This window comes from Gopherus flavomarginatus, chromosome 2 (genome assembly GCF_025201925.1).
Source record: "Gopherus flavomarginatus isolate rGopFla2 chromosome 2, rGopFla2.mat.asm, whole genome shotgun sequence".
Taxonomy (NCBI): Eukaryota; Metazoa; Chordata; order Testudines; family Testudinidae; genus Gopherus; species Gopherus flavomarginatus.
The window spans coordinates 16657084-16680919 of record NC_066618.1 but is presented as its reverse complement, the minus strand read 5'-3'; the positions used below and the strand labels follow the sequence as shown (position 1 = coordinate 16680919).

Below are 23836 nucleotides of genomic sequence, written 5' to 3'. Positions count from 1 at the left end.
GCATATCACTGTATAGCTAGGTGGATGCCAACAATAGAACAAGAAAGTTCTTTCAGAGTTGATTCTTTTTTGCTGTTAGCGAAGTTCTCACAATCTAGTAAAATGGACAGTATTTTTCTCACTAGTGCCAGAAATCCATGATGCCTCATCACTCTTCAAATACTTGGCTGCTTACTTTGGTTAAAACACACAAACCTGTCCCTCAGTTTTGTCAAGTTGCACCTAGTGGCCATATCAGCTCACCATCCACTGGTGGAGTGCCATACAATATTTTCTCATCTGTTTGTAGTTAGGTTCCCAGGAAGGCCTAGTTAAAGTATTCCCACCAGTTAAGAAACTTCTGTCCCCATGGGACTTGAACCTGGTACTCTCAGCCCTCATGGGGCCAGCCTTCAAATCCATGGCCTCTTCTTCCCTACTGCACCTTTCCATGAAAGTGATATTTTTAACTGATATAGCTTTGTGCCAGAAGAGATAGGGAAATGCAGGCATTGGCTGATCTGATGTACTCCGTATTCTACAAGGACATTCTGAATTTTGTTCAAAAGTAGTAATAGAATTTCAGCTGAACCAACAAATACACCTACTATTCTTCCCGAAACTGCATGTGCCTGGAGCTGAGGCAGCGCTATACACTCTCTAGACATTAGGAGAGTGCTAAGTTGCTACCTAAATAGGAAGTCATCAAGACTGTTCATCTCCATAGCAGAGAAGTTGAAAGGCTCTGTAGTTCGCCAGTATTAGACATTGTTACCAGATTTGCCCGTTACTTTGGGGTATGCTCATTTATTAGGGTTCCTTTTCGGGGGAGTGGGTTCTGTAATTTTATTAACGTACTGCTTATGTCACTTGTGTGTTTATATAGAGCTCTACTCCTCCCTCTGCAAGTCCCCTCCCAATGGAGCTATCCTGCAGGACCTAGGTTCCCCATGGCTGGGTTCTTCCAGCCCCAGAACCAGCTGAGCGCGCGCACACGCACACCAGAGCAAGTCTGCGCGGACCAGGTCAAGCAGCACTTTTAAGCTGTCACTATTGCCCCTGGGCTCAATAGGCTGGGCCAGGTAGCACTTCCAAGCTGTAACCCTTATATGCCACAGGTTTAGCACGTCCCTGTCTGCACTTTCACGTTACAGTTATACTGGTAGTAACCCACTTGATGAGCAAACCCCACAGTATTTTGAGCGCTACAGGGATCTTTAGCTTAGGTAAAAAAAAGCATTGCTGCAGAGTAAATGAGGGAAGCTAAAAACACAAAAGAGTAAAGTTCAGGGAGAGAGAAGCAACCAGCTTAACCATAAAAGTTATTTATTGAATCACGGTGATAACTACACAAGGAGAGCCTAAACCCACATAACAGTTAAATTATTAAAGGTTAATACCTGAGGTAGAAAAGAAAAGAGAGAGAGAGGGATCTCACACACTCCATAAAGCTTGAACTGGTGAGGGTTCTCAGGTGATGGTGGTAGTTCAGGGTCCTGAGTGCTGGAGAAGGTCAGAGCCCCCAGCACAATCAGTCAGGAGAAGATGGTGTCCCAGTGGAACTGATGCATAGTTTGGGTCCCTGTATCAGAACACTTGGGCATAGGTAAGGGTTTTTGTAGAGAATACAATTGTTCAAGGGAGAACACTAGATTTGTTTATGGGTAAACTAATGACTCAAAGGTTTTCTTTAGGCTAGACAATAGAAACTGATCACTCTTGGCTATGGGTGGCGTTTTCTTCGGGGGAGCTCACAATGCAATTAGGCTGCTTCAGTATTTTGATTATCAGTTAAGGATTCATTACTAGATTTGGTCTGATAACTGCTGAGCTGGGTGTGTTCAGGCATAGGTTCATTAACATTTGGAGCAGAGATCCCCCATGATGTAGTGCTTCCCTGCTTTTCTGGTCCCAGAGTTCAGTGCAGTTGTCTGTTCTGTATGCTAATGGAGATGCCTTAATCTTCTCACCCTTGTCAGAAGCGGTCTAAGGGCTTGTCTACATCAGAAAGTTGCAGCGCTGGTGAGGGAGTTACAGCGCTGCAACTTTGAAGGTGTACACATCTGCAGGGCATCACCAGCGCTGCAACTCCCTGTTTGCAGCGCTGGCCGTACTCCCGTTTTGTTTCAGGTGTAGAGGATCCAGCGCTGGTGATCCAGCGCTGGTAATGCAATGTAGACACTTACCAGCGCTTTTCTTGACCTCCGTGGAATAAGCAGGTATCCCAGCATACCTGAGGATACCTCTCTGGTAATCAAGAAAACTCCTCTGCCCTGTGCTCACCTGACCCCTCCTTTAAATGCCCCGGGAAATTTCAAAAATCACCTTCCTGTTTGCTCAGTCAGGCGTGGAGTGCAATTAATCAATCAATCATTCAGCGACCATGCCTCCACGCAACAAACGAGCCCCAGCATGGACCAATGCAGAGTTGCAGGATCTAATTAGTGTGTGGGGAGATGAGGCTGTTCAAACACAGCTGCGCTCCAGAAGGAGAAACTACGATACCTATGGTCAGATATCGCAGTCCATGATGAGAAGGGGCCACGAACGGGACGCCTTGCAATGCAGAGTAAAAATTAAGGAGATGAGGAGTGCATACTGCAAAGCCCGTGAGGGAAACCGACGCTCAGGAGCAGCCCCCACAACCTGCAGGTTTTACAAGGAGCTGGATGCCATACTTGGGTGTGACCCCACCGTGAATCCTAGGAGCACGATGGAGAGTTCAGAGCAGGGAGAAGTGGGGGATGGTGTAGAGGATGAATACAGTGATGCTACTGGCGTTGAGGGGGACACCCCGGAGTCTCAGGACACAGGCAGCCAGGAGCTCTTCTCCAGCCCTGAGGAGACTAGCCAGTCACAGCAGCTGGAAGCGGACGTTGATGAGGAAGCTGAGGATCGTGCTCGTGGTAAGTAGATTGCAATGCTTTGTGATAGCAGGATTTTCGTTATGGCTGATTGCATGCATGCCTAAACGTGGAATAGCCCATTGATGTGATCTATGACATCTGTGTAATCTGCCTGAGTAATCTCTTGAAAAGTTGCAGCTAGATCTTGGGCAATGTGCTTTAACAAGTTTATAGGTAGAGCCAGCGTGGTCCCTGTCCCGGTCAGGCTAACTCGTCCGATCCACTGTGCAGCGAGGGGTGGGGGGACCATGGCCGCACACAGGCGAGCTGCATAGGGGCCAGGGCGGTATCCGCATTCCTGTAGAAGACCCTCCCGCTCTTCCTTGGTAACACGCAGCAGTGATATGTCTGGCATTATGAAAGCCTGTGGATAGTTTAGGGATAATTGAGGGCAGGTAGCTAGAAGCACGGCTCCCCAGCGCAAGGCGGTCTGTTTCCTCTGCCCCAATCCACCCCCCCCCTGCCCTTCCCAGCACGTAGGCATCCAGGCGGGGTGCTTCTTTCTCACCGATCCCCCCCTTCCAAGCGTGAAACCTGCCCTGCGGTGTGCTCTGTCCGTCCCCCACCCCCCCTTCCAAGCGGGAACCGTGTCCTGCGGGGTGCTTCTTCATCACCGATCCCCCCTTCCAAGCGTGAAACCTGCCCTGCGGTGTGCTCTGTCCGTCCCCCACCCCCCCCTTCCAAGCGTGAAACCTGCCCTGCGGTGTGCTCTGTCCGTCCCCCACCCCCCTTCCAAGCGGGAAACCTGCCCTGCGGTGTGCTCTGTCCGTCCCCCACCCCCCCTTCCAAGCGGGAAACCTGCCCTGCGGTGTGCTCTGTCCGTCCCCCACCCCCCCTTCCAAGCGGGAAACCTGCCCTGCGGTGTGCTCTGTCCGTCCCCCACCCCCCCCTTCCAAGCGGGAAACCTGCCCTGCGGTGTGCTCTGTCCGTCCCCCACCCCCCCCTTCCAAGCGGGAACCGTGTCCTGCGGTGTGCTCTGTCCGTCCCCCACCCCCCCTTCCAAGCGGGAAACCTGCCCTGCGGTGTGCTCTGTCCGTCCCCCACCCCCCTTCCAAGCGGGAACCGTGTCCTGCGGGGTGCTTCTTCCTCACCGATCCCCCCTTCCAAGCGTGAAACCTGCCCTGCGGTGTGCTCTGTCCGTCCCCCACCCCCCCTCCAAGCGGGAAACCTGCCCTGCGGTGTGCTCTGTCCGTCCCCCACCCCCCCTTCCAAGCGGGAAACCTGCCCTGCGGTGTGCTCTGTCCGTCCCCCACCCCCCTTCCAAGCGGGAAACCTGCCCTGCGGTGTGCTCTGTCCGTCCCCCACCCCCCCTTCCAAGCGGGAAACCTGCCCTGCGGTGTGCTCTGTCCGTCCCCCACCCCCCTTCCAAGCGGGAACCGTGTCCTGCGGTGTGCTCTGTCCGTCCCCCCACCCCCCCTTCCAAGCGGGAAACCTGCCCTGCTTTGTGCTCTGTCCGTCCCCCACCCCCCCTTCCAAGCGGGAAACCGTGTCCTGCGGGGTGCTTTTTTCCTCACCCGGCCCCCCTTCCGAGCAGGAACCAAGGCATCCCACTAACATGGGAGAATTTTAAGCAAAAGTACTCACCCCATTGCTAGACATGTCTTAGCTTTCTTGAACTCTACAGTGTTATGTGAGGTATGTGAGAGGGATGCTACCTACAGTTTCCAATGTCCTTCAAAAGTTGATAATAAACAATGATGCCCCTGTGTATTACATGTCTCTATCTCTATTTTTTCTAGGCAACTCGAGTAATGCAGCTGTGTCACCGGCCTCACGTAGATTGCAGAATTTGAGGCGCAATCCTAGGAAATCAAAAGAGGAGCTGATCAAGACCGTTCTGAACCACTACAACAGGGAAAGTAGGAAGACTGAGGAGTGGAGAAAAAGTGTACAGGAATGGAGGCTGACTGAAAGCAGGAGACAGGAATTGTCTGCCAAAAGAATAGCCAGGCAGATGATGAGACTCCTGTCTCGCCAAACCAAGTCTTTTGAGTCTCTTGTAGCCATGCAGGCAAATATATACCGTGCTAACCCACAGGCTTCCCAAAGCACTGTTCCTTGTCCCCCTGTGTATCCTCAAAATAGCTTTATGCAGCACCCAGTTCCTTATTATCATCAGCTGCCCCCAACACCTATAACATCACCTAGTAACCAAGATATGTTTAATTCTTACCCAGCGCACTCCACCCCCATCATTCTGCAGCAAAGTAATGGTGAGTTGCATCAGACGGTTACAATTGAGTAAAATAGGAAATAGTAAAACCTCTGAATGTACTGTGAACCACCCATACCCCCTTACCTGTTTTTTACTGTATGACAAATAAAAGGTTTTGGTTTGTATTTCTTTCCATATGTTTTATTGGTGACAGAAATGGTTAATTATACACAGCAAGGTAAAGCAAAGCACAACACATGCACCAAACATTACTGCTGGCTCTCAGCATCAAATTGCTCCCTTATAGCATCCCTAATCCTTGAAGCCCTTTCCTGGGCCTCCCTATTAGCCCTGCTCTCTGGCTGAGCAAACTCATTCTCCAAACGTCTAACCTCGGAGGTCCATTCCTCACTGAACCTTTCACCCTTCCCTTCACAAATATTATGGAGGGTGCAGCACGCGGATATAACTGCGGTAATGCTGCTTTCCATCAAATCTAGCTTCCCGAACAGACTGCGCCAGCGAGCTTTCAAACGGCCAAAAGCACGCTCCACAGTCATTCTACAGCGGCTCAACCTGTAGTTGAAACGTTCCTTGCTCCTGTCAAGCTTCCCTGTATATGGTTTCATGAGCCATGGCATTAATGGGTAAGCGGGGTCTCCCAGAATCACGATGGGCATTTCCACGTCCCCTACTGTTATCTTGTGATCTGGGAAAAAGGTCCCGGCCCTAAGCCTCCTGAACAGGGCACTGTTCCTAAATATGCGTGCATCGTGCACCTTTCCAGGCCATCCAGAGTAAATGTCAGTGAAATGCCCACGGTGATCCACAAGCGCTTGCAGAACCACAGAGAAGTACCCCTTGCGATTAATATACTCCGATGCCAGGTGGGGTGGAGAGATAATAGGAATATGCGTCCCATCTACTGCCCCTCCACAGTTAGGGAAGCCCATTTCTGCAAAGCCATCTAAAATGTCCTGCACGTTACCAAGAGTCACGGTTCTTCTTGTCAGTGTTCGATTAATGGCCCTGCAAACTTGCATCAGCACCATTCCAACGGTGGACTTTCCCACTCCGAACTGGTTCGCCACAGATCGGAAACAGTCTGGAGTTGCCAGCTTCCAGATTGCAATAGCCACCCGCTTCTCCACAGAAAGGGCATCTCTAAATCTCGTGTTCATGCGCCGCAGGTTGGGGGCGAGATCATCACAAAGTCCCATGAAAGTGGCTTTCCTCATACGAAAGTTCTGCAGCCACTGCTCGTCATCCCATGATTGCAGGACGATGTGATCCCACCACTCAGTGCTGGTTTCCCGAGCCCAAACGCGCCGGTCCACGGAGCAGAGCACGTCTGTTATTGCCACTAGCATTGTACTGTCTGCATATTGATGCGATTCAGTACCATCGTCCGACTCCTCAATGTCAGTCACACGCACATTTAGCAGCCTAAGGATTAGATCCACAGTAAGGCGAGATGTGCTGGCAATAGTCATTAGTAAGGTATTCAGTACCTGAGGATCCATTCTTGAAAGATAATGCAGAAAAACCGCTTTAGAGTCACAATGCTGCCACAGTGCTCCGCATGTGTACCAAAGCAACGCTGGCCGTTGGAACAGGAACAGGAAGCAGAAGGACAATCACACTTCCTTCCCCTTCCCACAAGCCCCAGCGCCGCTGTGGGACGAGGTGCCCTGTGGGATAGCCGCCCACAATGCATCACTCCCAACAGCGCTGCAGTGTGGCCACATCTAACAGCACTTGCAGCGCTGCTAGCAGTAAGTGTGGACACTCTGCAGCGCTGGCCCTATACAGCTGTACTAATACAGCTATAACAACCAGCGCTGCAAAGTTTTAGATGTAGACATGGCCTAAGTGTATTTCCCAACACCCTTCACTACTCTCTGCGAGTCTTTTCTCTGATCAGTTTTGGCTCAAGCAGAGACTGGTGGGGGAGGGGGGATGTCTTCCATGAGTCAGGCAGTCTGGATACTGCACCCTGGTTGCCCAAGAACACAGAGTTGACTGGTATCAACATCTGCAAAGCAGTTGTGTTTGACATCAGTATACATTCTCAAAATACTGTCCCCTAATCTCAGGCTTCCAAGTCCGATGCTGCATTTGCTGAAGCAGTTCTTCACTTGTCTAACTAATCACTCCAAGCCCACCTCCTTAAGTCAGTCACTATTTGGGAGGTACCATCAGTGGAGTGTGCATATGGACAAGCACTTCAAGGAGAATGGGAAGTTACCTTGAATTCCAGTTATACTTGTACACCAACTATTGTCCACATACACATTCTGCAATCTGCCCTTTCATCCTGTCTACCTCTGAGTCCTCTTTGGCAATCCTCTGGCAAGAAGGAACCAAATAGCATCTGATGCCCTTTGCCCTTGTATGCTGTTGTCACAGAGTATGATGACTGGGAGGCCACATGTGGACTGTATGGATCAGCTGTTGTCAACTCGCGGTCTGCATGCAGCCCAATTAACACACAGCTGTAGCCCAGCTCAGGTGTGTGCTAAAGGCCACATACTGGTCTGCCAGCTGCCTCTTGGCCCCGCATGGCAGGCTCAGGGTCCAGGCTGCAGGCTTTGGGCTGTTCTTCCCCTGGTCTCATGCAGTGTCAGGGCTGGGGCCCGGGCTGTCTCTCTGTCTCTCTCTCTCTCTCTCTCTCTCTCTCACACACGCACACACACAGCAGGGTCAGGCTCCAGGGTCCCGGCTGCCCCCAACCTCACACAGCAGCAGCTTTGGGGCTCCTGGATGCCCCCGACCCTGGCAGGGTTAGCGTCTGGGTCCCGATGGTCCCCCAGTCTTACACAGTGGGGTCCAGGGTCTCTGCTGCCCGCTCAGCACTCTGCTCCTGGCCCCACTCTGTGAAGGGGTCTCTGGGCAGAGGGTTCTGGGTGGAGGAATTGGGGGGTGGGGTAGCTAGGGGGCGCTGTGGTTTTCAACCTGCGGCCCAGGTAACACATTGAGAACAGAAACAGGTTGAGAACCACTGGTATTGAACTGCTGGTGAAATGTTTCTAATCTTGAGGCATATGCCCACCATCAGTTGAATCTGCATATGGATAGCACATCTTGAACTCCAGTTACTCTACACAGGCTTTTCTGTGGTGCTTATCACTATTTATTTGTATCTGAATGCATTGTTTCACAAATAACAAACTTTCACAATTCCCCTGTAAGTGGAGGAGGCAGTATTATCTCCATTGTACAGAGCAGGGAATTGAGTCACAGACTAATAGATACTGCTGATCTTAATTTTGGGTGCCTAACTTAAGACACACAGGGCCTGATTATTTCAGAGTTCTTAACATTATGTAACACACTATTGGAAGCACAGCTCCCACTGACTTCAGTTGTAGCTGTGAGCTCTTAACATTTCTGAAAAATCAGATCTCAGGGACTCAAGTTGGGCACCAGAAAATAAGAAACACACAATTAATGACCACTTCTGAAAAGCTTGCTATAAGAGACTTGCTTGGCATCACATATCCCTGCCTATGTCATAGAGAATCTGATTCTCCAGGGCAGCATTCAGCTGCCTTAGCCATGAGACCTTCCTTTCTCTTCCTGTAATCCCCTGCCTAATTGACTCCTCACCTACTAACTTTTGAAAGAAATGAGACCGGAGTCCCATAGATAAGTCTCCTTTACTACAGAACCCTGATTTACCCCCAGAGCAGGTCCATAGTGTGTACTGAACAAGCTAGGGGTCCTGTAGAGAAAATAGTATGTGATCATGTAATTAAAGACTATCATAATGCATGTTCACAAGGGGAGCAAATTAAGCCTTAATTCTGGCACTTCCTAACTTTTGAGTCCTTGACTTTACTACCCTAATGTTCTTTTATCAGTTAGTTTGTATGAATGTAACTTCCTAGCTTCAAAAAAAAGAACCATCTGGTGTTGTCATATGGATAATCACATGGTCATCAGCAGGTTGGAAGCATTAGATCCACTACACAGACTGTTACAGGTCAAGTGGTAGAGTACCTGATAGTAGTAGTAGATTGTCATCCTCTGTATGGACCAGCACTAGGGGGATGACATTACTCTTCCAGTGGATTTCACAGATATTCGCTGATCTAGAATAAAGACACTTTTTTAATCTTAAATTTCATCCCAGGCTCTGGAGAGGAACATGCACAGGCTGTTCATCCCATCTTTCCTCTCCTCTCTACCTCCCCCCAAAACTTGACTCCTGCCCTGCCTCTCCTGCCTGTTCTTGTGTTTTCTGAGTCCTGCTCTCCTTGCTTGCCAGTCTCCACTCTTTAAGAGTCCCACTCTAGTTCCCATCCATCCTCCCTCAGTTCTTTGTGCCCAGTCTCCTTGCCCAGCCAATTCTAAATTCCCCCTTTTTGGTTTCTCGTCCAATGTGTTGGGTGCACACGCACCCAGGCTGGATCACAGTCCTCTTCCCCAGCTGCTCCCGGGCTACTATCAGTTCCCTTGTCCTAGTCTCTTTGCCTAGCCAGACTCTGTTTTCGCTTTTCCTCATCTCCTACCCTTCCCAGCTCCTTGTCCAATTTGTGTTTCTCTTCGTGTCCCCAGTCTCTCTCCTATCCTTCCTGCCAGTCTGTCTCACTAGATTCCTTGTGTCATAAACAGATAGCTAAGGGTTAATGTCTCTTTCACCTGGAAAGGAGTAACCTGAAACACCTGACTAGAGGACCAATCAGGAAACAAGACTTTTTCAAATCTGGGTGGAGGGAAGTTTTGGGTGTGAGTTCCTTGTTCTTTGTCTTGTGTCTGACCCTCTCGGCTATGAGAGTGATTTTTCTATCTCCAGCTTTCTAATCTTCTGTTTCCAAGTTGTAAGTACAAAGATAGGAAGACCATAGGTTTATATTGTTTTCTTTTGTATTTACATGCGTATAGTTGCTGGAATGTGTTAAATTGTATTCTTTTTGGATAAGACTGTTTGTTCATTTTTTTCTTTTAAGCAAATGACCCTGTATTTGTCACCTTAATACAGAGAGACCATTTTTATGTCCTTTTCTTTCTTTTTATATAAAGCTTTCTTTTTAAGACCTGTTGGAGTTTTTCTTTAGTGGGGACTCCAGGGAATTGAGTCTGCAACTCACCAGGGAATTGGTGGGAGGAAGAAGTCAGGGGGGAAAATCTCTTTGTGTTAGATTTATTAACCTGACTTTGCATATCCTCTGGGTGAGGGAGGAAGAGGAGAGATTAGCTCTCTCTCGGTACTTGTGTTTTTCCAGGACTGGAAATAGGGAGGGTGGAGTCCCTCTGTTTAGATTCACGGAGCTTGCTTCTGTATAGCTCTCCAGGAACCCAGGGAGGGAAAACCTGGAGGGGGGAAGGGAAATGGTTTATTCCCCTTCGTTGTGAGACTCAAGGAATTTGGGTCTTTGGGGTTCCCAGGGAAGGTTTTTGGGGGGACCAGAGTGCCCCAAAACACTCTAATATTTTGGGTGGTGGCAGCTTTACCAGGTCCAAGCTGGTAACTAAGCTTGGAGGTTTTCATGCTAACACCCATATTTTGGACGCTAAGGTCCAAATCTGGGAATATGTTATGACATGGTGTGCAGCGTTGTGGGAAAGATAGAATCCAGAAGCCAGTAGAAATATTATTTTCTTTTCTCTGCTAGGGCTTTTAGGCAGAGAGAAACAGTTTGGTTTTAAAAGGAACCAGAGAGAATTTTTTTTTCTGCTCTCTCTAGCAGTTTTTGGCTTGCATATTAAGCAAGGAACCATTAAGCTGTGACAAACAGGTCTTTTGTCAGGCAATACCACTCCCATTGACAGTCAATTACCAGCACAATACATACGCAAATAAAGTGGTTTTTCTGGTTTACTTTACATTTAAAAGATTAGCTAGAGGAAGAAAGGGAAAAAGGCACTGTTGTTATGCAGACCCCAGGAGGCAACAGAGCCTGCAGTTCATACAATCAACACCAGAGGGCACCCCAACACAAGAAAACAGGAACCATGCCTTCCAATACAAAAATGGAGGCCGAAGAGCAATTCAAAGAAGCTGAACACAGGCGACAACTGGAAAAAAGACAAAAAGAAGTGGAGCTGAAAGAAAAGGAAGAAAACATCAAACTGGCAGCCTACAAAAGAGAAGAAGCAGCCAAAGAGGCAGCCCACAGAAGGAAACAAGACGAAGAAGAGGTGGCCCACAGAAGGAAACAAGAAGACATGGCCCACCGCCGAGAAATGGAAAAACAAAAAGAAAGTGAAGAGAGGGAAAAACAGAGAAAACATGAACTGGACTTAGCACAGGCTGGGCAGCATGCTCCAGCCAATCCTAACAACCCTTCGCCAATTATGGTTCCACATCCCAAGAAATTTCCCACCTACAAGGCAGGTGATGACACTGAGGCCTTCTTAGAAAATTTTGAAAGAGCCTGTCTTGGGTACAGCATTTCTGAAGACCAGTACATGGTAGAATTGAGGCCACAGCTCAGTGGACCTTTAGCAGAGGTGGCGGCTGAAATGCCTAAGGAGAAAATGAACGACTGTAAACTTTTTCAAACCAAGGCCAGATACAGAATGGGGATAACCCCGGATCATGCCCGTCGGCGTTTCAGAACCCAAAAATGGAAACCAGATGTGTCATTTCCCAAACACGCCTACTACGTTGGGAAAAACTATGAGGCCTGGATATCGGGAAACAATGTTAAATCCATAGACGAACTGCACCTCCTCATACAAATGGAGTAGTTCTTGGATGGTGTTCCTGAGGACATAACACGCTACATACAAGATGGAAAACCCAAAAATCTTACCGAGGCGGGGGAGATTGGAGCCAGATGGATGGAAGTGGCAGAAAGCAAGAAAGCTATTGTCAAGGGGAACGAATACCCCAGAGGGCACACTGACCATAAACCCTACAACCGCGGGCAGCCAAAAACCCCACCTACAACCCAAGTAAAGCCACAGACACACTGTTTTTCCACCTCACCAGTCTCCAGTAACCCACCTTGACCCAGTGACCAGTCAGATGGAAGATGCTTTAAGTGTAATGAACTGGGACATATCAAGGCCAACTGCCCAAAGACCGCCAACCGAGTGCAGTTCATTACACTACCATCACACCAAAGATCCCCAGGCCCAGATGCCTCTCAAATACCCTTGGAGCGAAGGGAAAATTTGAGAGTGGGCGGAAAGAAGGTTACTGCGTGGAGAGACACGGGGGCACAAGTGTCAGCTATCCACCAATCCTTCGTAGACCCCCAAATTCATCAACCCAAAGGCCCAAGTGACAATTTACCCCTTCATGTCTCAAGCTGTAGACTTGCCTACAGCTGAATTGCCTGTTCAGTACAAAGGCTGGTCAGGAATGTGGACTTTTGCAGTCTATGACAATTATTCCATCCCCATGCTACTGAGGGAAGACTTGGCCAGCCAGGTGAAGCGGGCCAAGAGAGTGGGAATGGTTACACGTAGCCAAACCAGGCAAGCTTCCAGACCCATTCCTGTTCCTGAGCCGTCCACAGGCGCCCCGTCTGTGTTACCAGAGACCCAGACAGAGGTAGTGGACCCAGATTCCATGCCAACCACTGAAATAGCCACAGCACCTCCAGGCCCGGAACTGGAACAGCAACCAGCACCAGCAAGTGCAACCACATCTTCAAACTCAATGCCAGAGGGCGCCAGCGAGCCAGAACTGGCGGAAGCAACAAACAGCCATACCCAAAAGGCTCAGCCAGAGCCTGAAATACCCTCAGGTGTGCCAGCGGAGAGCGGTTCACCAGCAACGGAAACAACCCCATCACCTACATCGCTTCCAGAGGGACCAAGCCCAAGTCCACAGTCTGAGGAAGAACTGGTAACCCCAGCCTCAAGGGAACAGTTCCTGACTGAGCAGGAAGCAGATGACAGCCTTCAGAAAGCTTGGGCGGCGGCACGGAGCACCCCACCGCCTCTCAGCTCTTCTAATCGATCCCGGTTTGTTATAGACCAAGGACTTTTATACAAGGAGATTCTTTCTGGTGGACACCAGGAAAAATGGCAGCCGCAAAAACAGTTGGTGGTTCCAACTAAATACCGGGGGAAGCTCTTAAGCTTAGCCCATGATCATCCCAGTGGCCATGCTGGGGTGAACAGAACCAAGGACCGGTTGGGGAAGTCCTTCCACTGGGAGGGGATGGGCAAGGACGTTGCCAAGTATGTCCGGTCTTGTGAGGTATGCCAAAGAGTGGGAAAACCCCAAGACCAGGTCCAGGCCCCTCTCCAGCCACTCCCCATAATTGAGGTCCCATTTCAGCGAGTAGCTGTGGATATTCTGGGTCCTTTCCCAAAAAAGACGCCCAGAGGAAAGCAGTATGTACTGACTTTTGTGGACTTTGCTACCCGATGGCCGGAAGCAGTAGCTCTAGGCAACACCAGGGCTAACACTGTGTGCCTGGCCCTAACAGACATTTTTGCCAGGGTAGGTTGGCCCTCCGACATCCTTACAGATTCAGGATCTAACTTCCTGGCAGGGACCATGCAAAAACTGTGGGAAACTCATGGGGTGAACCACTTGGTTGCCACCCCGTACCACCATCAAACCAATGGCCTGGTGGAAAGGTTTAATGGAACTTTGGGGGCCATGATACGTATATTTGTCAACGAACACTCCAATAATTGGGACCTAGTGTTGCAGCAGTTGCTGTTTGCCTACAGGGCTGTACCACATCCCAGTTTAGGGTTTTCACCGTTTGAACTTGTGTATGGTCACGAGGTTAAGGGGCCATTACAGTTGGTGAAGCAGCAATGGGAAGGGTTTATGCCTTCTCCAGGGACTAACATTTTGGACTTCGTAAGCAACCTACAAAACACCCTCCGACACTCTTTAGCCCTTGCTAAAGAAAACCTAAAGGATGCTCAGGAAGAGCAAAAGGCCTGGTATGACAGACATGCCAGAGAACGTTCCTTCAAGGTAGGAGACCAGGTTATGGTCTTGAAGGCGCAACAGGCCCATAAGATGGAAGCATCATGGGAAGGGCCATTCACGGTCCAAGAGCGCCTGGGAACTGGAAACTACCTCATAGCATTTCCCTATGACACCTTGTCTCAATCTACTCCTTCCCCCTCCCCCTGGTCTGGCATTCGTCCCATCTGCATTCAGATCAGATGGTTTCCTCCACACTGCTTGGGTGCCAGCAGGATTGGAGGGCAGCGATGGTGAGTGCCATTGAGTATACAGGAGAGACAGGCTTCATGCTCTCAGTTCCCGTGCTCAGCCCACATTGCCCTGAAACAGCCGTTATGGGGAAAATCCAACTTTGCCCTTGTAGCCTTGGGCTGGGTGGAATATGCTCAGTTTCTCTGGGGTTATGGTGCATTCACAGTCTGGGCAGCCCTAGGAGCTGTAAGGCTTGAGCATGCTCAGTGAGGACTGAATCTTTAGAGACTTTTAGCTGCAAACTAACAAGTCTCTACTGACTATGCATAACTGTGATTGCTTTCAGAAACTTATGATATGGACAAATTTGGGCAGATTTTCATGGTGATGGCAAAAGGCACATTTCTGACACTGTCCGTCTGCCAAATTTCAAATCCTTCTTCAAATCATAGGAATACTAGAGCAATTCAGAGGAGAAGTCACCAGAATTTAACATGGGGATAGCAGCGGGAATACATTGGTTTGCCCTTGCCTTGATCTCAGAAATGGCTGAGCTGTTTGGTTGTAATCTTAAAAGCTTGAGGCAGATATCTAACCCATAAAACTCCTGCCAAAATGGCGTTTGTCAGAGCTCTAAGTGATTTGAAAATAGGGTCTTATGGGAAGTGTTGAGCAACCTTAATAGGTGGTGCTATCGGCCCTGCCTATAATTTGCCAAACTTGCCTACTAGTCCTCCAGTTCCCTGTCAGAGAAATAGCTGTATCCAGAAAACATGGGTATAAAGCAAAATTAATATCCCAAACAAAGAGAAAATGTTGAATAGACTGGATATTGGAGAAATTTATTGTCTTATTCAAGGAATTCTGTTCAGTTAAATCAATGTGACATGTCAGTCTCAAACTGTAATTTCAGTGTGTAATCAGAAGAAAGTTGGGTCTGAGCTGCAGAACTCTGATCTGATGCTTGAACCATCTCATTATGTTTGTGTTCCAAAGATTTTTGCTTTGGGACTGTTCATCTTTTAAAATGGTGCCTAAATGATTTGATGGTATGCTTTTCTTCTGCATTTCAAAAAACAGATCTTTTAAAATTGTCCTTCTTCTTACAGCATCTGAAGAATCAGAAAGTGACATCTACATGCGATTCATGAAGTCTAACAAGTGTTATGACATAGTTCCAACAAGTTCTAAGCTTGTTGTTTTTGACACTACGTTACAAGTAAGTGCTTAAGACTACATTTTGTTGCAGTTCAGTTGCCTTTTAAAATACGCAGATAGATATCATCCCCCTCGAATGCTGTGTGAAAATTGTTTTCTCCTTAGAGAACTGTTTTTTGAGATGCTTTTTGGGTCCAAGAATTGGTAATATGTTTTTGAAAGTGTACATCTGTATAGGAGGGAACTTCCATATTTTACTTTGAGTCAATAGTTAGCTTAACCTTCACATGAACATGGAGCTTTACTGACTTTCCAACAAGGGATAGGTAAATGAAATAGTTATCAAAATATCAATATCCTATGATTATGCAGGAGTATGGATATTATGCAAATTATCAATGTTTTGAGCCTGGCTTTTTAAGATTAAATAATCCTCCGAATTAAGTAAGTGTATAATTCCTTGGAGGTTCTACATTTTACCAGTAAATCATCGGCGTATTTCAGGTAGTTTAGATTTTTGGTTTTGTGTGAATGATGTATGCAGTTGCCAAAAGCAGAAAGTACTAGATCTTCAGTCCATTCTGGAAACATTAAGAATAATTTGTTCTGAAATTAGGGGCATACAATTTGGTCCATTCTAGACTCTTCAGATTTTATTGGTTCTATTTGGAGTGATTTTTAAAAGAAGCAGCAAAAGGGGGCTATTCACTTTAGCCTGATTAAAAAGACTGAGATGAGATGAGATGAGACCTGCTCTGCTCCTAGTGTCCCCTGAAAAGATAAATGATGCAGTGGTAACTGTTTTTGGGTTTGTTTGGTTTTTTGAAAATTTTAAGATAAGACCTCTTTCATATTGTAGTATCTTCCTTGCATCAGAATGAATCTACAGGTTGGTTTATTTATTGCTTACTGTAAGTCTGGTTGCTCTTTTGTGGCTTTAAAATTGCAATTTCACTTTTTTCTTTTTTTAAAACAAATGTGATAGTGGAATAGCAAGTATATACCGGTCTGTGTTAGCCTCTAGAGGCTGTATGTATCAATTTGATTTTACCTAGGGAAATACACCAATCTAAAACTTGTATTTCTGAGAGCGTGTCTAAACTAAAAAATTAAGTTGACATACAGCCACCACAGTAATTAAAGCAGTAGTTGACATCTACGCTTGCTGTTTCTGTCAGTGATGTGTGTCCTCATCCAGAGCAAGTCTACTGTCTGAAGTGGGGCACTGACAGCTGGAGCCTGGCAGCTGGCCCCTGCTGCCACTGACAGCCCAAGTTGTCAGCCAGGCACAGGCCCCAGATGTGAGGCCATGCCCAACAGCTGGGATTGTCAGCTGCAGGGTTGGGGATGGGGCTCCAGCTATCAGGCTTACTCTGGGCTGACAGCCAATAGGCGATATAGTATGTGTCTGCATGGACGCTGTGTCACCCTAACTACATTGACGTAAGGGCTACACCTCTTGTGGAGGTGGAGTTATGTCTGTGTGGCTGGGGACTCACTTTGGTGAAAGCAGCATTCAAGTATGGACACTGACATAATTAGGTACACAGGAGAGACAAGTAAGCCACTTTGTGTTGATCTAACTCTGCATGTAGACCAGGCCTGAGCCTACTAATGTTAATGTCTGTCTTGGAGTGTTTTCAGTAAGCCTCCAAGAACATGCTAGTTTCAACACAAATGCCTTAAATTTGTAAGTCTTATGTCTGATCACTATCTGTACAGTGACAGGTTTCAGAGTGATAGCCATGTTAGTCTGAGTGTGCTGTTGGGGTCCCAGTAATAAATGTTGGTGACAGCCATTTTGCTAAAGAAAAGTAACTTGGTTAATGATGCTAGCAGCATGAAAAGCCCAGTGTGAGAGACTGATTAATCAGTTGTCAAGCCATAGTGAAGTTTATTTGATTGGAAATAAAACCTGAACACTTCATAGAAAACTTTTGAGTAAAAACATTTGTGGAGAGGTTAACTGACACTTATATTCAGGTAAATAAGTGAACAATTGGAACATAACTTAAAATTTTAATAAAATTTAAAGGAAGTAAACAAGTACATCTGTCCTTGAGAGAGTTAATACCTCAGGATATTAACATCACAGATCAAATCTTACACTTTACTGGTAATTTAAGACCAAACGCTGTGAGGGAGTCTGTGTCCATTGAAGTAAATGGGATTTGTGCATGCTTGACATCTTTACTGGATCTGGTCCTTATAGAAAACTGACTTACCACTTTTTAAAAGTCCCAAGAAATAATTGTATCTTGCCAAGCTCCTTGGTGCCTGTTCCATAGATTACCAGAACATATGTCACTCCCAAATATATTTTTGTAATTTGCTTGCAAAATTCACAGGTTCTGTAACTAAACTGTATAAAAGACATAAGATAGTCTTATCTACCTTACACCAATGTAAATCAGAAGTGATCAATGGAATTATATTGGTCTATAATAGATAAGGAAGATAAAAATCAGACCTTCATTAATATTTAGTTCTTTATTGTGCTGGTGAGTTACTCTGGAAGAATGTTTTTGAGTAGTTGCTGGATCCTCAATATCCTGTCTCCCCCTAGTAATTGGAGATGGGATTATTTTCAGTCAGGGCTAGGTTTGAGAATAAATAGATTTCTGATTTGGTGGTACAAATCATGTCTTTAAGACCATCAGAAAACTGTAGTTGTTTTCATGGTTAACAATAAAGTTGGTATACATTACACAGTAGTAAGCCTCACTACAGATTATAATACTTCAAAGGCAGATGGGAAGAAAACTCTTCAATACAAAAGGAGCAAGATTCAGTGAAATATAAAAGTACCCAAATATCCTGGAGGATCTTAAACTATATCTACACACTATGTGCCACCACTAGTGATGTGTAGTACGTGTAGCTTCATGCCACAGTGAAAATCAGGATGTGTCCACACTGGTGTGTGTAGCTGTGCATGTCAATTAAATATTTTCCCAGAGCGACAGCAGTAGGGAAAGGCTTCAGAATGCTCTCCCTGTGGCTGGAGCTTTTCGCTGCAGTGAGGAAACTTTCTGGTAGTGGGGAGGCAGTGAGGAAAAGTTGTTGTGTGACATGTAAGCACCGCAACTGATAGATGAACTTTCTGTCCTCTTGCACCTGACACTTGCCAGGATTTACATCTCCCCTAGGACAACAGCAGCAGAGTGTGGGAGAATCCTTGGAGCCCCGATGGTTTTATATCCCATGTGGAGCAAGGAATTCTCTGTCTTGGCAAGAGAGGAGGTAGCTGGATGGGTGTTGGTTTTTTTCAGATTTAAAAAATTCTATTAAAAGAACCTTCAGATTACAAAGTCATTAACTAAAAACTTACAAAATGATAGAATTAAGGTTAAGACAGCCTTAGCTCAGCCCCCTCGCCACAGAACCCCTGCTGCATTCAGTGGATGACCCTAGGTCTTATTCAGTGCATACCATCCAAACTGTACATGCAAATTTATTAATTACATTTGGGTATTAGTGTGGTGCTGTCACCATAATATCTGAGTATTTCACAAGTATTAATGTATTTATCTTCACAACACATGAGATTGGATGGTGGTGTAAAGTGGGGATGATAACACAGGCACAGAAAGTAAGGCCAGAATTGTCAAACTAATGGTGAGTGCCCAATCTGAGAAACATAGGCTCTGTTTTTTTTGTGTGTTGTTTGTTTTTCCTCTCTTCTCCCCCCCTCCTCACCCCAGTACTTATCACTGTTGTGGTAGCTTTTTTATTCATTTTTGTTTTTTGTTTATGTTCAGCACACAGCTCCCATTGATTTCATTTGCAACTATGAACACTCTCACCACTTTTTCAATTTCAACATCAGGTGTTTCAAGTTTGGTCCCAAAAAATGAGGAACACAATTAGTGCCCAGTTACGAAAAGTTTGGTTAGGATGAATTGCCCAGCATCGCACACGGACTCTGTTGCAGAAGCAGGGATAGAATCTAGTTCGCCTTCATCCTCCTTAGCCATGATGCCATCTTTTCCCTTCCTACAGTTCCTTGGCCCATTCCCACTGCATCCTGTGACTCTGGGCAGAGCTTGCCATTGCTGCTGAAGGAGGCTGTTGCTGAGGTTTTTTTGTTGCAGCTAGGGAGAGGGGAGCATCATGGAACACTCCCCCACTGCTGCTCCTGCTGACTACCATCTGCTTGCTTCCCTGCCTGCCTCCACCAGCCTCCCCTGGGATTACTGCAGCAGAGAGTGTCACAAGCACATGTGGGTGCACATGCATCTTGGACTTTCCCTGCAGAGGACTGGTAGGCCTCCTCCACCTTCCTCTGCTTGTCAAGTTGGCTCCCTCCTCCCCACCTGGGGGAATTTTACTCCTGGGGGAATTCTGTGCCAAAAAAATCTGCACACAGTATTTTAAAATTCTGCTTATTTTATTGGTCATAATAACACAGTATATCACACCAGTTTCAATTATTTTGGTAACTTACTTCAAAATACCTGTCAGCAAGCATGTCTGTAACAATACAGACAACAAAATAAGATTCAGGAAATGGCTTTTTTGACTGATTCCTTACTAAGCTACAATGCATAAATGTATTTCCTCCACCCCTCAGAAGGAGTGCAAAGGCTTGAGGGGAATCAGGGGTAACAGAGAAGCTGAGGGAGAGGGACATAATTGCTGGGAAGGAGCTGGGATTGGGGGGATTGTTAGGGAGTTGGGGAACCTCCCTCGTGCAGACCCTAGCTGACCCCTGGACTCTCCCATTGAGTCAGGCACATCTCCCCTGTCTCTGTGTAGGTCTGTACCCCTACTCCCATTCAGCCCCTGGCTCAATGCTGCCTCCTCCCCCGAGCTCCTGAGTCCACACCCCAGTCTGTCCTTCCCATGCCTCCTCACCTGGCTCTGCTGTGAGGAACACAGCCTCTCTGCTGGCCAGCTGCCCTCTCTTCTGGCACCGCAGCAGCCCTTGGTGGGCAAAAAGTGTAACTGCAGCACCTCGCCAGCAGAATCTATAGCAGGGGTCCGCAACCTATGGCACGCATGCCAAAGATGGCACGAGAGCCAATTTTTAATGGCACGCGGCTGCCTGCTGGGACTCCGCGTGTCATTAAAAATCCTGCCGACGCGGCAAGCCGTGTGGTCCGTGGTCCTGCACCGGAGCGCTGGCCGAGCGCAGCAAGCCTCCGGCCCCTCCCCCACCTTCCCCCAGAGCCCTGCCGCCGCCCGCGCAGAGCTCTGGGGGGCTGGGGCTGCGCGCTCCCACGGGGCAGCGTTTGGCTCTGTGGGGAGGGAAAGACGCTCCCCGCTCACCCGGAGCCCTGCCGCCACGTGCACAGCACTCTGAGGGGCGGAGCAGGGCTGTGCCTGGGGGCGGTGGGGGTGGCGGCGGCGGCGGCAGAGCTCTGGATGAGTGAGGAGCCTCATGGTAAGGGGGCCGGCTCCGGGGCTGAGTGGGGCAGTCAAGGGACAGGGAGCAGGATGGGGGGGGGTTTACTGGGGGGTGGTTAGGTGTGGGGGTCTCTGGAGGGGGCAGTCAGGGAGCAGGGGGGGTTGGATGGGGCATATGAGTCCTGGGGTCTGTTTGGGGGGTGGATAGGAGTCAGGGGACAGGGAGCAAAGAGGGTCCTGGGGGAGCAGTTAGGGTGGGGGTGGTCTCTGGAGGGGGTGGTCAGGGGTCAAGGAGCTGGGGGGGGGTTGGATGAGTCAGGAGTTCTGGGGGGACTGCCAGGAGGTAGGGGTGTGGAGAGGGGTTGGGGCAGGCAGGGATCGGGTTGTATGGGTCCAGAGTTCTGAGGATCCTGTCGGGGCAGGGAGCGATTAGATAGGCATGGGAGTCCAGGGGTTCTGTCTGGGTGTGGGGGTGTGGATAATGTTGGGGCAGTCAGGGGACAGGTAGGGGCTAGGGGCCTGGGGGGGCAGTCAGGAGATAAGGGGCAGGGAGGCTTAGATAGGGGGTGGGGTCCCAGGAGGGGATAGTCAGGACAAGGAGCCAGGGGGGTTGGGGGGCTCTGGGGGGTGCAGTCACCCAGCTCTCTGCCCTGAGCGCTGATCCTCCCACCCCCCCCACCTCTCTTCCCTGAGCCCTGTACCACCCAGCCCTCTGTTTGTTTGACTCCTTGACCCCCGTCATGACCCCAGCCCTGACTAGCACCCCCACACATACCCAGCCCCCCTACCCTGACACTTGCACCCTCCTCACATGCCCCCAGCCCTCTGCCCTGACTCTTGCACCCCCACATCCCATGCACCCTGCACATCCCCACCTCCACCCTGAGCACCAAACGGGAGCCCCTGCACCCTCATTCACATTCCTATCTGCACCCCTCACACCATGTGGGAGCTACCCAGGTAAGTGCCCCCACACCCAAACCTCCTGCCCCAACCCTGAGCCCCCTCCGTCATTTTAACTCCCGGCCCAGCCCTGTGCTCAGTCCACTCCAACTCTCAGATCAGTGCAGAGAGAGGAAGAGAATGGGCCAGAACCAGGGAGAAGGTAGGTACCCACTGTATGTGGGCAGGGCCGGGACCCCAGACCGGCACTGGGCTGAGCGGGTCTGGCAGCCGGGATCCCAGCTGGCAGGAGCTGAGGACGGAACCCCTGAGCGACAGTGAGCTGAGCTGCTCAGCCCACTGCCAGTCTGGTGTCCCAGCCACCAGCCCCACACGGCCCACTGCCGGTCTGGGGTTCCGGCTTCCAGACCCTTCCCAGCTGGGGTCCCGGCTGCAGGCCCCAGTCAGCCCACTGCCAGCCTAGGTGAACAGAACCCCAGACCAGCAGCGGGCTGAGTGGGTCGGTGGCATAAGATCAACATTTTAATTTAATTTTAAATGAAGCTTCTTAAACATTTTGAAAACCTTGTTTATTTTACAATACAACACTAGTTTAGTTATATAATATATAGACTTGTAGAGAGAGACCTTCTAAAAAACGTTAAAATGTATTACTGGCACGCAAAACCTTAAATTAGAGTGAATAAATGAAGACTCGGCACACCACTTCCGAAAGGTTGCCAACCCCTGATCTATAGTATGTGGAGAAAAATCGGCGTGGCACGTAAATTGTGTCCATGTACGGCGATGCAGAACTCTTCTCCCAAGAGTGCTATTTGTTATCTGTTTCCCAATCCCATCCAGGGCCCTCCTTTCATGCTCTGTTACCTGCCCTGTCCAGCCGCTTCCCCTGCATAGTTTGGTGGTACTCCTACTCAGCCCTAACCCCACTTTTGCTGTGTGTTGCCTGTCCTACCCAGCCTTGCTTGCCCTGTGTATCTGCACTCTCCCAGTGCTTGTGATTCCTCCCCACCAGTTTGTTTAATTTTCTGTTCACTGCATCTTTTCAGACAGCTGCCTTTCACTCAATGCCCCCAGAGAAGCTGGTGCCCACACAACACTGCCTATTGTGCCCCATGCCCTCTTTGCTTTATTTCATTAACCTCTCCAATTTTTGTTTGCACTCATCTCCCCCATATGCAGGGTACGGGAAAGGAGTGGTTAGCCTCCATTTTTCCTGCCCCTAGCCTTCCCTTTGTCATTTCACTCCTTCCAGTGGCTGTTCTCATTACCTGTGCTTGATTGCAGACCCTGATTGCACCCTGGGGAATGTCACAGTGGCCAATCTGGACTTCTGTGTCCCCTTAGCTCTCCAGTTTGTGATGCCTTTTACACTGCTTTTCTGGTGAACAGTGACCTCTCCAGGCTCTGCTCTCATACAGCCACCGGCATGTAAAATCACTCCAAGCTGAATACATGAATGCTATGCCCAGCCATCCATGAATTACATACAGGGCAATATCTGCATATCCCCAGTCCCCTTGTCCCTCAGAAATGTGCTGCTTGTTCTGTCCAGCACACTATTGCACCAGTCATGTTGACCTGAGTAGAGATTCCCAAAACACTTCAACCAAAATACACTGATTTAGGTAAAACAAAATAAACTTATTAGCTAGAGAGAGATTTTTAAGCAATTACAAATGGTAAGGCATAGAAATCAGAATTGGTTGCAAAAGAAATAAGACGTTAAACATACAAGCTAATTTCTAAACTTTACCAAGGCTAATAGGTTTAAATTTAAAAGCAAAAAAGGAGTTTTTCAAACCAAATCTTACAGCAGTTTGTAATGGCTGGAAAACCTCCAGACCGGGACCACTCCCCCAGTTTAATGATGCTTCTTTTATCTTTCAAGCAATCTAGCTGCCTTAAGTAGAGAAGGAGGAGAAAAGGTGAGGTGGAGGTCATTACCTCTTATTTTTATATCCTCCTTCGCTGTTTGAGGATTACCCCCCACCAGGGTACAGACAAACAGTCTCCTGTGTAAATGAGGTTTGACGTGTTTCTAGGAGGAAATGTAAATTCTTTATTTACGCTTCTCGGTTGCTGAAGAATGGCTGCTTAGGTAAGTGATAGCCCACTTGACTTTGATACCTGTCTGGGGTTGCCAGTACAGTAACTCCTCACTTAACGTTGTACTTATGTTCCTGAGAAATATGACTTTAAGCAAAATGATTTTAAGCGAATCCAATTTCCCCATAAGAATTAATGTAAATGAGGGGGTTAGTTTCCAGGGAAATTCTCTCTCTCTCTCTCTCTCTCTCT

The 23836-nt window shown here is 48.2% G+C and overlaps 2 protein-coding genes and 1 long non-coding RNA gene across 10 annotated transcripts in view; 2 read left to right on the top strand and 1 right to left on the bottom strand.

Annotated features, from left to right (window-relative positions):
• Window positions 1–5225, top strand: part of LOC127045049 (uncharacterized) — a 33859-nt gene extending 28634 nt beyond the window's left edge. Inside the window, exons 2-3 of the mRNA XM_050940435.1 lie at window positions 2110–2885; window positions 4625–5225. Of these exons, the coding sequence (XP_050796392.1) occupies window positions 2363–2885; window positions 4625–5130 (1029 nt within the window). The 5' untranslated portion in view covers window positions 2110–2362 and the 3' untranslated portion in view covers window positions 5131–5225. The remainder of the gene's footprint in view (window positions 1–2109; window positions 2886–4624) is intronic.
• PRKAG2 (protein kinase AMP-activated non-catalytic subunit gamma 2) overlaps window positions 1–23836 on the top strand; it is a 568070-nt gene that overhangs the window by 483717 nt on the left and 60517 nt on the right. For all 7 annotated transcript variants that reach the window (XR_007772607.1, XM_050940419.1, XM_050940417.1 and 4 more), the window contains one exon: window positions 15235–15344. Coding sequence is in view for 6 of the 7 variants with exons in the window: in XM_050940419.1 (XP_050796376.1) it covers window positions 15235–15344 (110 nt within the window). In the remaining variant the exon portion in view is untranslated. The remainder of the gene's footprint in view (window positions 1–15234; window positions 15345–23836) is intronic.
• Window positions 3599–4370, bottom strand: LOC127045056 (uncharacterized). 2 transcript variants are annotated; one of them, XR_007772609.1, is made up of 4 exons: window positions 4318–4370; window positions 4159–4211; window positions 4054–4106; window positions 3599–3790 (listed from the first exon to the last, which is right to left on the bottom strand). It is a non-coding gene; the product is annotated as an uncharacterized LOC127045056 (long non-coding RNA). The 2 variants fall into 2 exon arrangements; XR_007772608.1 differs by lacking the exon at window positions 4318–4370 and having other exon boundaries at window positions 4159–4288.